Source organism: Schistosoma mansoni, chromosome 1, assembly GCF_000237925.1.
Source record: "Schistosoma mansoni strain Puerto Rico chromosome 1, complete genome".
NCBI classification, from domain to species: domain Eukaryota; kingdom Metazoa; phylum Platyhelminthes; class Trematoda; order Strigeidida; family Schistosomatidae; genus Schistosoma; species Schistosoma mansoni.
This window is the reverse complement of record NC_031495.1, coordinates 20,707,948-20,722,900: the sequence shown is the minus strand read 5'-3', so window position 1 is coordinate 20,722,900 and position 14,953 is coordinate 20,707,948. Positions and strand designations below refer to the sequence as shown.

Below are 14,953 nucleotides of genomic sequence, written 5' to 3'. Positions count from 1 at the left end.
GAGTAGGGCTTCAGATGTCCAAAAATGTCCTTCACTTTCTTTATCGTATGACTTTCTCCTTAGCTTGTTATAGGTATGTTATTAAATTAACTTTTATTTTAGAAACTCCCTTTCAACTTTTGTTTTGGAGGTTTGAATTAAAGGGCATATTTTATGTGGTTAGATCGTGAAATATGGGTCAGAGCCAGAGCTTCATACAATTCTTAATTTCCATAACTGAGGACAACTGTGTTTTCTAGGTTTTTGTGGCTACTTTTTAAATACACAATTATCTTTTCTTTATTCATCCGCATGCGTTCTGCGATTCTTGTAAAATACTAATAGTTTTAGTTTTTAAAGATTGTGATTCTTGATTTTCTTTTTTTTATTTTATTTAGATATTACTTAATCAATCATTCTGATTTGATCAAAATATTTTCTCATGTCTAGTGATATAATAACAAATCCAACACTTAGTGAGAATGGATATGCATATAAACATTTTCAAAAAATTAGCGATTATAACTCTTACAAGAGTCCAAATATAAATTCTATTTCGTCTGATAAAGCAGTAAAGTCATGGGATTTAGATCCACCCTATCACCCTGATTTGCTTGAAGAATATTATCCAAATGACTGGAAATATGACAACACCACAGAAAATGACCGTAATATACACACAGATACAGAAACTATGGCTAATCCGTACAATGACACAATAAACTATCCTACGGAACATGATGACGACCATATGACCAGAAATGTTGAAAATTATGATAATCTGAACCGTATGGCGGCTGATCCTTTTTTGACAAGTTATACTGAGGACTATAAACCTTATGGTAAATTTCATAGAGAAGACCCGATTATACCCCTCTCACAGTGGGAATCACCTCATGACAATGATTTACTAGATAGTACTTATCAAGATGATTACCAGCCCTACAAGTTGGATAAAGTTAATGATTATAGACCTAGAGAGTTTTATTTACCTCCACAAGAACCTGTGGACACAAACACTACCTACAATCTAGACTACCCACCCCGTTATTCCCAGATGGAAAAGAGTTTTAAACCATACGAAGCCTATGTACCTCCTTCAGTGCCAATGTCGAACATTACAAGCTATCAGTTAGAATATGAGGATCCTCCTTGGTCACCTAAAGAAATGCCTTTCCGAATGAAAGACCACGAAACGTTTCCAAAGGGTAAATTTCAAGGTGAAACGAGTTATAACACAGACTACCCACCAAAAGTGGCTCAACCTGTTCACTCCTTCAAACCGTATAGAAAGTATAGAACGCCTACAGAGCCTATGTTAAGCCAAACAAGTTATCAAACAGACTATATATTCCAACCACGGTCGAAACCGACATCTTACTCTCCCGTTTATGTCTATCAGCAACCTAAAGTACCATTCCAGAAAAACACGAGTTATTCCGAAGAGTTTCAACCTCATCTATTCTCAAAACCTGAAAGCTTTAAACCTGTTTATGAGTACCGGAAACCTAGAATGAAAATGGAAAACATTACTGCCTATAGTTCAGACTACAGACCATGGCACGTTAAAAAAGATGGCCCATTCTATCCCAAAGATAATATTTATTTGCCTCGTGTTAATAATGAAATGATTACGAGTTATATGGATGAGTTTCCACCTAGGTATACACAAAAGTTATATCCTATAAAACAAAAAGAAAACAGGTGGCTTAGTGATGAAGCGTTATCCAGTCAAACTACATATCTGAATGACTTTAGACCAGTCACACCAGAACCATCAATGTCATACAAACCTACGGAAGTTTATAGGTCACCAAGTCTACCTGTGGTTTCACAGTCATCTTATGCTGAGGACTTCATTCCGAGATATGCGAAAAAACGGGACCCATTATTGCCTAAATCTAATCTAAAAGTTTCAAAACTACCAATGGATAAGACTTCTTCATATTCAGAGGAATTTCAATACCGCAGAGCAAAGAAAACGGAGAATTTAAAACCCATATATCGTTACAAGCATCCAAGTGTACCATTTTCTGGTAAGACAAGTTATCAGCTAGAATTTTGTCCGCCATCTAGAGAGTATAAAGGTAACCAAAGCTGCCCACCAAGCACACGTTATTCATATATGTATCCTGCTACTAGGATGAACATGACAACTTCTTATACTGATGACTTTAGACCAATAAAAAATCCATCAAGACTTCAACCAATAGTGAAAGAAGATAACCTTAAAATAAATTATTTGATCAACAACGACCTGAAAACAAGTTATTCAATTGATTATGTGAATTATTATGAACCAGATATAAATCCGTACAAGAATGAAGGTGAATGTATTCAACCCAGTGAAAATGTTCACACTGAAACAACGAATTCACGTAATATCTTACCAAAAGTAAACTTTCATAACACTCTTTCTGAGACAAAAAAATATTCTCCACAAACTTCTGATGGAAATAAAGTAGATAATCATTATTCAAATACAACATATCATCAAGGATTTTCAAAACTACCACCTATTCAACAAATAAATCAATTCCGACCCCAGGATTACTATGTTCCACCAACAGTTAAAATGTCAAATGAAACAACTTATTCAAGTGATTATAAATGGCCCGAATTTATGGTCGGTGCTAAAATAAATTCAAATAATTATAATAATGTAAACAGTTCATATGACTATTCTGATAATAATTCAAACAACTTCAATCAATATTCTAATAATTCTGAATTCACCAGTACTGAACTGTCCAAATGTAATAACACAACCGCTGAAAATTCAAATATCTCACCTGATTTGTGTCGTACAAATAATAATCCCAATTACAGCAATCAGGATAGTAGCGAGGATGCTTTAGGTAAATTTATGAATTTAATGTCACAAAATAGAACAGATATATGATTTAAAACTTTATGTATTCTAAAATGTGGTTCAACCTTCTTTTAAGAAAGAATTATTAACATAGTAATGGGAAAACACGCTAGGAAAGTAAACAATTTATAATTAAAAGAAGATACGTATGTAGTCATCGAATATTTTGAAACATTAGAGAACACATTTTGTATTATTTTTCAATATATATTTTTTCTTTTATTTACCTCTTAAACTTTTTTAAATTCAACTTCATAGATTACAAATATTCTATTCTAAGATTGTAAATATTAGTTATACGCACGCCACGGATACATTATTAATACTTAGTTTTGATATAATCAGTAGATTTGGTTATCAAATTATTGATTTCTCTGTAAAATTTATATTATATCATAGTGGAGCTATAAGCAACTACTGAACATCTTTACTTCAATAGATCAAAACTTCATTCATTCTTCATTGTCTACAGTTTAATAAGTTATATCCTCGAATCCGAACTATGTTGTTGTGGTTCCCAACATACTTCATGTAACCCTGGCTACATAGTCAAATAGTACCATTAAAGCTTACGTTACGGGTTCGGTTCACAGCCTGAAACTAAGGTATATTGGTTTTGTGTTTATGAATCCCGAGATGCGTTATCAGTTTTAATTTACCTTCGTAACTAATGACTAATGGTTTTTGTGGCAATATGTGTCTAATATATCATAAAAATCGGTAATATAATCATTAGAAAATATTCCTAAAGTTTTCGGCCCATTTTCGTCAGTCCTGACAACTACTCTCTCGTGACTGATCATTCAACGAATCCGAATGTCATCGTGATATGTTGTGAATATAGGCGACTTTTGAGCCAATCAGAATGTAAGCGATATAAAATGAACAATTTATTTCAGAAAACCTAATGTGATGACTTTCTCCGATATCAGAAAATAGTATCCAAAGAAGACAACTTGGATCCAGTATATCCTACTACCAGTGGTCACAACAAAACTCATCTAGTCCTCAAAGTGGATGTCTAGTTAAACCAAGTAAACAGGCTTGTGCTACGATTGGACATTCCGGAGGGTTGTTCTAAGAGATTCCTATTATTGGTTCATTGACAGCTAGTAAAAATGTAATTTTATTGAAGGGCTGTCATTTTAAATTTACCGTAGGAAAAGATATTATCTGTTGGCTTTTAGTACAAATGTTCTTTGGTTACCAGAATGAACTTAGATCATTTGTATTCTGATAAATTATCCCCAAGATCTTCTGTTATCTTTTCTTGGTGCTGATCTAACTTCTTAAATACATCAATTATGATTAGCTTTTCACTTCATAGTAGGCCTGTGGTAGCTTATTTTATTTATGTCTGGAAATTCAGCATCAGCTCTGATGGATGTTTTCTTCGTTGGTGTGCATGGATTGTAATTACTTATGTACTTCTTGGTCTTCCACTCTCAAGATTGTTCGGATCATTATTCGAAGTTTTCTTGTTCTTACTTTAGCCTCCTTAATACTTTCTAACAAATAGAGGATCAGATAAGTGGGAGTATTCAAGTTGTGTCAATATATCCCAGTTAATAGTTCTACTGACAACTAATAGTTGACCATATCCAGCTGTCAGGGACCTGAATATCGATTTGCTGTCACGTCTGGAATGTAATGTGACAAACTCAACGGCTGGTTTCCCAAAGTATGTATAGATCTTGCAACGTAAAAATTCACTAGACTGGAAGTAGGGTTTTGAGAGCTGATACAAGTGTTGAAAACACGCCGGGTGACAACATCTGTCTTTCAAAATAACTACAGAGAAAATTATCAGTAACGCAAAAAGGAAACAATGATATAATGGACAAATATTCAATGGCGCATGATAATACGGATGAGGGAAAAACTAATATTATCAATAATATCTGACCAAGTAAGCCTAATATAAACAACTCTCAAGAAATGTTGCACCTCAACACTACAATAATGTTGGTAATGTTAGGTTCATTCAGCGAAATCCCATCTCTTACCACTGCTACCCCAGAAGCAACCGTGGTTTCTTGGAAGGTAATTATTGATAATGACTTAATTCTTATCAACTGGCTCAATGCTCGACGTTGAAAATGCCCAAAGGAGCAGGGAACAAAATAAATCGAAATATACCTTGGTTAACCGGTCAACTCTACAACTTCTCAGAAGTCTACCATGAAAATTGGAGCTATAGACTGTAGTGTAGGCATCGCTGAATCCAAGCGATCCCAACCCCAGAGTATCTAAAACACCAAGGAACAGTTTGAACTTCGTGGTAGCTATATCATTCTGAATTCATAAGGCTTCCTGGATTTTCCTTAAGGTTTTCAAGATAAAAATGATAATTCGGTAAAATAATATGGGTTCAAAGCACAGTATTTACAAGATTAATGCCTTAACAGTTACAAGGACCATGAAAGTCAAGGATTTCAAACATCTAGATCAAATGAGACTACTTGTCACGTTCACTGGCATCGACTAAATGGTGTATGATTTACTAGTCACTTATTCGTTTACATCTGAGGGGACGTAAAAATACTATCATGCATTCGTATGAATATTGCAAGACCTGCTCCGAGGATGAAGTATTACCGAGCATAGAATTTCAGAAAACCCGAACTTAGGGGTGCAGCTCGAGACATTTAGGGAAAGAAAGCCTTACGCAGGTAGGTTCCCTGCTCACCCTTGTAATGCTCAATCTAGGAAGCAGAAAAATAAATACATGAGTTTTCGATCCGAAATAGTAAGTGCACACACATACCCAACAAAATAAATTAGTTCCATGGACTAGGTAACGTAAATAATGCGTCTGATAAATCTAATCATGGTTTTCTTCTTAGACTACTGTCCATTCTCGATATCTCTTTGTTCCAAAAGGACACAAAAACTGTGTTGGGTGATAGAGCTGTTTCTTACATTCGTTTTCAATCGGCAGAAAACCAACCAGGCACTCTATAATTTTCTGGTCCCGACAAATTTGTGTAGTGCTTAGAAAATATTACTCAACATCTCAAAGCATCTGTTTAGAGTTGTCGGTAAAAGGACTAGTGCTGAAATCTAGTGTGACATTCTGGTGTTGAAAGAAGTACCCTTACTATAAAACAAGGATATGCATCTTGATCTTAGGCACATTTAACATTCCTAAAACCAACTTTGTTAAATGTCCACATGGTAGAGAGTGCAACTCCGTCCAAGCTCAGTCCTTGGACCCGACAATAGAACTAAGACTACTTGCCAAGGTAAAGTCAGCAATCAAATTAGGTAGTAACTAGGTGCCTTCATGCTTATATCACGTCCTCACTAGCGAAGAATACGTGGTTGATATCCTCATGATTCCGATGTAGCAGTGAATAAATCCCCAAAATCAATAACTCTGTAAGTGTTCGACATTGGATGCTGACCACATTAGTTTTAATGAACTCATCTAGCTGAAGGCGCTCGGTCATGCATACGCACCAGATCACGAGTGTGAACGCCGTGCTCAACTTCTCCTGCGATCACTATCCAGTTTAGATCAGTCACTTCTCGATATATTGATAATCTATCAAATATATCTTCCAACCTCCTCGCTTCTGAATTTTGATTTCACTGGGTGGGCACGATTCAATTATAGATGTTGCTGGTAAAGTGTTATCAAACTACAATCTTTGTGGCATCTTCACCGACTTCCTTAAAAGCAGAAGTAACAACGTCCAATACTTTCATTTTACTTGCGAAATGAAGTAAAATGCTTCTCATTTAACAGATGCTGAGACTCAGAGACTTGGATTTAAAAACTTTTGAAGTCAATCCACAGTATAAGGAATAGAGTCTGTCTTGATCGGAATTCTTAGTGAACGTTATCTTGTGTACCATCAGTAAGTTTGTTGTACAAATATCACCTAAGATTTCAAATAATCGCAGACCATACATAATCACACCCTAAGCTTGTTAGATCTGAAAAGATCTGCTGCATGGGACATGTATGAGTCAGTAATGGAAGCATGCAATCATGCTGGCAGCAATTTGACAACGGCTCCATGAGCCATCATTCATCACAACCAGAATAATCTGACCAACAAATCAGTCTTAATCGGGTCATTCACGCGTATCATTCATTACTAATTAATTGGTTTAAGTCATATCTAAATAATCAGTTATTTGAGGTCGGAGGTCACAGGATATCTTAATGGGTCATTCAGAAATTAAATACCTTTTCTCATCCTGACTTATATGAAAGACATCGCTCTGTTAGTATCTACAGAAATACTACCTCTTGTTGGTCATGTAAAATTTGGGGAGAAGGCTACAACCAGAAGAATAGACAGGAGCTAACCCAAATTTCAACTTAAATAAATAAAAATAAACCAGATTCTAACTCTTCGATTTCTATTGCGACACCCACAAGCTACGCATACAAATAAAATAAAACTCTACTAAATTCATCGTAAGTCAAAAAGGATTTGCACGGTTCGATTCCTTAAGACTTAAAATTGTATGTTAACAGCCGTGTAAATTTCCCACGATCAATTTCCCACCAGTAACTTTGAGCCACAATTTAACCAATTTGATAGTAGAATCTTTAACTTAAAATCCTTTAGCCCAGTAAGATTTCAGAAACATTGTTTTGTTCCTTATTCTGAAGAACTAGATTACTTCGGAGTGTATCCGAAGACAGACAGACAAGTCTGTTTATAGCCCTAAGTTCGAGCTTTACAGGAATCACATTAAACAACTGGTCCCCTTCCCTTTACAATAAATATAACTCGAAGGCGACCTCGGCGAGAATAAACGAGGATATGGGTCTTCTAGGATTGCTCTTTATGAATTTCAGTTGCCGATGGTGTTTAATGTATTTCGTCCAGTCCACCCGTCCTATTGAATAAATACACTTTTATTCTCCATGCAATTTGTTATATTTTAATAGAATTGGTTGCATTTAGCCAGTTATAGCATTTCTACAGCTCGTCGTCATTAACATTTACCATATCAACCATAAACTTGACACTCAGTGAAGCATGTGATGCTAAAATATGTGGGAATATGTGGTTATATGTTAACCTCATGTAATATTCCACCGTGAAAATTTTTTAGCTTCTATGGCCTACCCACTTAGTTAATTTACCCAAGTCACTCTTTCATCCCTACCTTTAAACAAATACACGGCTCATTTTTAACCCTTTTTACATCCTAACTGAAATGTTTAAATTATAGGCGCGAAAACTTCGGTTTAGTTATTATCAGTACTGTTAGACATCTTTTATCTCCGGCCACCGTTGTCAGCGAAACGGTTGGGGTCATTAATTCACTCCTATTTTTACTCCCACAACGTCACCCGTTCACATTTCCCTAACGACCTAATCTTCCTTTACTCTACAGATTTGACATCAACTACACATGTAATACCCTAGTAACTGAACAGAATGAAACATATTTGTTCTCTGCAGCTGACAATATCATTACCACCGCGTGTCAGTACTCGGCCCAAACGTTTAGGGGGGGTGCAGACGTTACCTCCCTAACTGCGCATTGTGAAGCATATTATGACCAATAAGCTTTAGATGAAGAAGTTTTCATACGAATTTTAGTAGAGTCCTCCTAGCCCGTGCATACAGCTCTGATTTCCTTCCAGACTAGTCCACTCTAAGAACTGGAGTTCTCTGTGAAAAGGAACCTCCTCTTTAATATTTTGTAGAAATATGTACTTCACAATAAAAATTCCAATCTAGACATTTAGTAAACAGAACGAATAGAGAGAAAGAATTTATTTTCAGTTAGTTTTTCATCATGGCTCTACATCAATATATAAATGATCTACGACAATGAAACAATACTTGCCGAGCAATTGAGTTACGTAACATTTTTATAATGTCACTTTGATTACAAAATAATATTGAAAAATTCGAAGAGATGGTATTGCAGCAATCAAAGTAATCATTTTTAAATTGAAACAGTTAACACACCACATAATATACTAAAACAACCAACAAAATATTTCTCTGAAGGGCCAGTATTATAGTAATAATGTGAGAATCAAGAGACGGATGTTGATAATACGTAAAAACACAAATTTGGAGGAAACTACAAAAGTTTAGAAGTTTTTAAGATAGGGTCTTACAGAAGTTCAGCTAAAACTCGCTCCCATATCTATGGCAGAGAAAGCGAGAATGTTTGTACAAACTTAAATATCCCACAGGTATTCAGAGTTTGATAACGCCTTTACACATAACACCTTTATAATCAAAGCACACCAACCCAGTCTAATCAGATGTCAGAAAGGAAGAGGGTCGAATACACATATTTGGAAGGCTATCAGTATGTTACTGCCGGTCCCAAGCCCGGGTAAGGGAGGAGGGTTGGGCATGGGGTTAGCGACCCCATCCCGTAGAAAACCAACTCGCTAAAAAAACGCTAACCAGAAAAAATTATTCAAACCATTTAAACTCTGCCCTGGGAGTAGAAGGAATAATTATGACGTCTCGTGATGAAAGCCGAGTTCCTTCGGAAGTCATGGGGCCGATGCACCTTCTTACAACCAGAGCGACAATTTTTATAGGTACATGGAATGTCCGGACAATATAGGAAACCGGAAGAGTCTTCCAAATTGCTGCATAAATGAGAAAATACAACCTGGAGGTGCTTGGAATCAGTGAAACACATTGGACACAGGTTGGACAACAACGACTATCTTCAGGGGAACTTCTGTTATACTCCGGTCATAAAGAAGAAAATACCCCACATGCACAAGGAGTTGCATTGATGTTGTCCAGAAAAGCACAAAATGCACTTATTGGATGGGAATCTCATGAACCAAGGATCATCAAAGCCTCGTTCAAAACAAAGAGAGATGGCATTACAATGAACGTCATTCAATGCTATGCGCCTACCAACGACTACGATGAAGATACTAAAGACCAATTCCAAGATAGGCTGCAGTCGATCTTCGAGAAGTGCCCAACCAAGGACCTGACCATTCTGATGGGAGATTTCAATGCCAAGGTTGGAATGGACAACACTGGATACGAAGACTTCATGGGACGACATGGACTGGGAGAAAGGAACGAAAATGGTGAGAGATTTGCAAACCTATGTGCCTTCAATAAACTGGTCATAGGTGGCACCATATTCCCACACAAAAACATACACAAAGCCACTTGGATTTCACCGGATCACACTACACAGAATCAAATCGACCATATCTGCATCAACAAAAAGTTCAGGAGGACGATGGAGGATGTGAGAATCAAAAGAGGAGCTGATATAGCATCAGATCATCATTTGCTGGTGGCCAAGATGAAACTAAAACTTAAGAAGCACTGGATAACGGCGCGGACAACATCACAAAAGTTTAATACGGCCTTTCTTCGAGATGCTGACAAACTCAACAAATTCAACATAGCCCTCAGCAACAGGTTCCAGGCCTTTCGTGATCTACTCAATGGAGAGGGAACTACCATGGAGAGCAACTGGAAAGGTATGAAGGATTCAATCGTTTCAACATGTCAGGAGGTTCTGGGCCAAAAGAAGCACCATCACAAGGAATGGATCACTGTTGGTACACTGGATAAAATTGAAGAAAGGAGGAACAAGAAGGCAGCAATCAATACCAGACGAACAAGAGCAGAAAAAGTCAAGGCACAAGCCGAATATACAGAGGCAAACAAGCAAGTGAAGAGGAGCATCAGAACCGACAAACGTAAATATGTGGAAGATCTAGCAATGACGGTGGAAAGGGCTGCAAGAGAAGGAAACATGAGACGATTGTAAGACACAGCAAAGACTCACTGGAAATTATCGTAAACCAGAACAACCAGTGAAAAGCAAGGAAGGCAAAGTAATCACCGACATTGAAGAACAACGAAACAGGTGGGTAGAACACTCCAAAGAACTCTTGAATCGACCAGCTCCACTGAACCCACCCAACATCGAAGTAGCATCCACAGACCTCCCAATCGATTTCGGCCCACCAACAATTGAAGAGATCAGCATGGCCATTAGACAAATCAAGAGCGGCAAAGCAGCGGGACCAGACAACATTCAAGCAGAGGCACTGAAAGCAAATGTAACAGCAACTGCCAAGATACTCCACATCCTCTTCAGTAAGATTTGGGACGAAGAACAAGTACCAATAGACTGGAAAGAAGGACTTCTGATCAAGATACCAAAGAAAGGCGATCTCAGCAAGTGTGACAACTACAGGAGCATCACTCTTCTCTCAATACCAGGAAAAGTCTTCAACAGAGTATTGTTAAACAGGATGAAGGATTCCGTGGACGCCCAACTTCGAGATCAACAAGCTGGGTTTCGTAAGGATAGACCGTATACAGACCAAATCGCAACTCTACGTATCATTGTGGAACAATCAATCGAATGGAATTCATCACTGTACATCAACTTCATTGACTACGAGAAGGCATTTGATAGCGTGAACAGGACAACACTATGGAGGCTTCTTCGACACTACGGCGTGCCTGAGAAGATAGTCAATATCATACGGAACTCCTATGATGGACTAAACTGCCAAATCGTCCACGGAGGACAACTCACCGACTCATTCGAGGTAAAGACCGGTGTTAGGCAAGGTTGCTTACTCTCACCCTTTCTCTTTCTCCTGGTGATCGACTGCATCATGAAGACGTCAACATCTGGAGGAATGCACGGGATACAGTGGACAGGAAGGATGCAGCTGGACGATCTAGACTTCGCGGATGATCTGGCTCTTCTATCACAAACGCAACAACAAGTGCAGGAGAAAACGACCAGTGTAGCAGCAGCCTCAGCAGCAGTAGGCCTCAATACAAACAAAGGGAAAAGCAAGACTCTCCGATACAATACAGTATGCACCAATCAAATTACACTTGACGGAGAAGCTTTGGAGGATGTGGAAACCTTTACATATCTGGGCAGCATCATCGATGAACACGGTGGATCTGATGCAGATGTGAGGGAGAGGATCGGCAAAGCAAGAGCAGCATATTTACAACTGAAGAACATCTGGAACTCAAAACAATTGTCAATCAACACCAAGATAAGAATTTTCAATACAAATGTCAAGACAGTTCTACTGTATGGGGCAGAGACGTGGAGAACTACGAAAGCCATTATCCAGAAGATACAAGTGTTTATCAACAGCTGTCTGCGCAAGATACTTCGGATCCGAAGGCCAGACACTATCAGCAACAAGTTACTGTGGGAGACAACAAACCAGACTCCAGCTAGGGAAGAAATAAGGAAGAAGCGCTGGAAGTGGATTGGGCACACTTTGAGGAAATCACCCGATTGTGTCACAAGACAAGCCCTCACATGGAATCCTGAAGGTCAAAGGAGAAGAGGAAGACCAAAGAACACATTACGCCGAGAAATTGAGACAGACATGAGAAGAATGAACAAGAACTGGATAGAACTAGAAAAGAAGGCCCAGGACAGAGTGTGCTGGAGAATGCTGGTCGGCGGCCTATGCTCCATTGGGAGTAACAGGCGTAAGTAAGTAAGTAGTAATCAGTATGTTGAGAAGCATTTGGTTCAAGCTGGCTGACAGTGGCAAGGGATGAGTAGTACGACGTGCCCTTTCATGATTTGGTGAGGATACTTGATCGAGTCCCTTTAGCTTGGGTGTGTCCAATAAAACCAACGAGGTCAGCATCTATGTTAAAGACTTACAGAACCATTTATTTTGGGGATTTATTTACCGCTACAAACATTTTGTGGATGCTGGTGTTATTTTTGAGAACATGGATTCCGATAGCTTCAGCAGCATACAAAAGACAAACTCATTTAGATTGCAGTGAATTTGATGGAATGTAGTGGATAACCTTAAAAACGTTATTGTGGTGTTTGAATGAACCATTGATTCACTTGTATTGATGACTGTTTTGATTTTGAATTCCAAATACAGTACATTCGTTCGTGTTCATCTAATGCTTCTTGATTGAGATGCGTTATTGCTGGGATTACTAGTTTACACTATAATTCAAATACTTTTAAACATAGCATTTATCCAAGACAACTTGATGTCCATCCAGTCGGCGAAAATAGAACTCTTAAACACTTTTACCTGTCTATTGCTCAACTAAGACGGATGGAGTTCTCTTATGAAACGATAGACTTCCCGAATCCACGCTCCATATAACTGGTTCCATATAAGTACTTGAACTGGTAAGTGCACATGGGTTAGGTGAATTCAGGTAGTTTGTCTTTATTGATGGTTTTCATTGATGGGTGGTTGTAAAATACCACTGTAGGGCCAGTGAAACGTCACTGAACCCTAGCCAAATCACCCGATAGTTGGGTCACTGAATATCGAACAGATCATCGATCCCTGTCAAGGTCAAGGATAGTCAACGCGCGTAAATTAATCATACGCCATGGACTGGCCCACGCGGCAGTGGTTGTACTTTCGCTTGTATCTCCTTTAACCAATATATTCTTGTAATAACGTCCTTTATGTTGTACAGTCTTCAGAGCATCCATGATCCTTTAATACGTCGATGGGGCAATCCACATAAGGTGCTGGTCGCGAGGTGTAACTTCGAGGTTAGCTCATTCGTTACACCGTCCCCGTTTAACTCGAGTAGGCCTCCAATCATTTCGACATAGACCATCAACGTTGATGGTCTACACCACATTCAATTGAGTTTCAGTAAATGTTTTCTTTACGGCCTTTTTTTAGTTTTTGAGCTATAAATTCTCCAGTGGTAGTACCTTCTTCAAAATGGCAGATGCATCCGGCCTTCTTTTGATCTAATCCATGTGTTTGTTGATGAATTTGATTGCATGTCTATTCCTACCAAGCAAGTTACGAATATTGCACAGTTCATCTACAATGCTATCTTCACAGTAAATCACTCTAGCATAATGAGTCAGTATCTTTGCTAAGTTTTTTTATACCTGAATGGTGCAGCATTATAGAAATGTGCACATTGTCCAGCTGCAAATTTTCTACATTTTCCTCTTATCAAAGTTCCACCTACTCTCCTTGCTAGCTTGACATTTGAAAGCGACAAATCGTCGTGGCATCATATAATTATTATGTAACACAAAAACACTATGAGTATTGTTCAGTACTTTATTCCCTGTAATTGAACTTCTTAGTGTCACCAAATTAGTAGACCTGAAATATTGTAGTTGACTTGTCATGATGTGAATACCTGACTTGCATAATCTGACATCAAGTCATATCGATTTCTACCTTGATCGACCCTATAGTAACCGTTGGGGTGTACTACTTTATAAGTCCCTCTGAGCAACGAATGTAGCCACACCGATGGAATATGTTTATGTTGAGGTTTATCATTATTTCACTGTCACGATAGATTCGCCCCGCAACCCAGGTGTCTTTTATGCCGATAATGATGTCACAAAGCTTTTCAACCCCCAAAACGCTAGACTTGTCCCAAGGCTACCAATCATGATCTTTCTACAAAAAAAATACGCGAACGTGTCTGAAAATGGGGAAAACATAAGATAGTATTCCAGTGACAACAGTTAAAGAGAAGTTACATACAGCAGTTTCATTGTCAACAAAACCCCACCATAGGAACACTTCTCAATAGGTACACGTTAACAACAATCTCAGCCGGTGGTTAAGAAAGCGAATAGCCCATCTTGAACTTTGTTCAACAACATTTTTGGTTCTCACCTTCAACTGTGCTAGACATCTGACCGAAGAACCTTGGGAACAACAGTGATCCTTGGTTAAATATCAGTATCTCGTATCCTATTCCAACCACAAGATTATGCGCGTCCTCTGAAACAAACGGAAAATCAAAGTATGACTTGATAAAAACTATTCCTATTTTGTATTCGAGTTAAGATTTACTAAACTCATAGCCTACGAGGAATTACAGCTCGAATTATTTCTGCAATGGATGGTTATAACTAGTATTCACTCAGTTAATACACATAAATAGAAGGAAAAACTTCCCTAGATCATTACCCACCATCACTCACTTAAAGTTTTATAACCACCCAAATATACAAGACAGTTTCAGCGTAGTTAAAGTTGTCAACCGAATTCCTACTGCCTATGGAGATATTCCAAAAATTCTATAGACGCATCTTAGGAACTTATCATATTCACACCCACGACTTTTTGATCAACAGTATCTGCAATGTTTT

The 14,953-nt window shown here is 38.0% G+C and overlaps 1 protein-coding gene across 1 annotated transcript; it reads left to right on the top strand.

Moving 5' to 3' along the window:
• Nucleotides 1-421: 421 nt before the first annotated feature.
• Nucleotides 422-14,303, top strand: Smp_034680 (hypothetical protein; the record flags this gene model as incomplete). Its single annotated transcript, XM_018793608.1, has 2 exons — nucleotides 422-2,837; nucleotides 14,149-14,303. The coding sequence occupies 2 exons, from the start codon at nucleotides 422-424 to the stop codon at nucleotides 14,301-14,303; spliced, it is 2,571 nt and encodes an 856-aa protein (XP_018648103.1).
• Nucleotides 14,304-14,953: the final 650 nt, after the last annotated feature.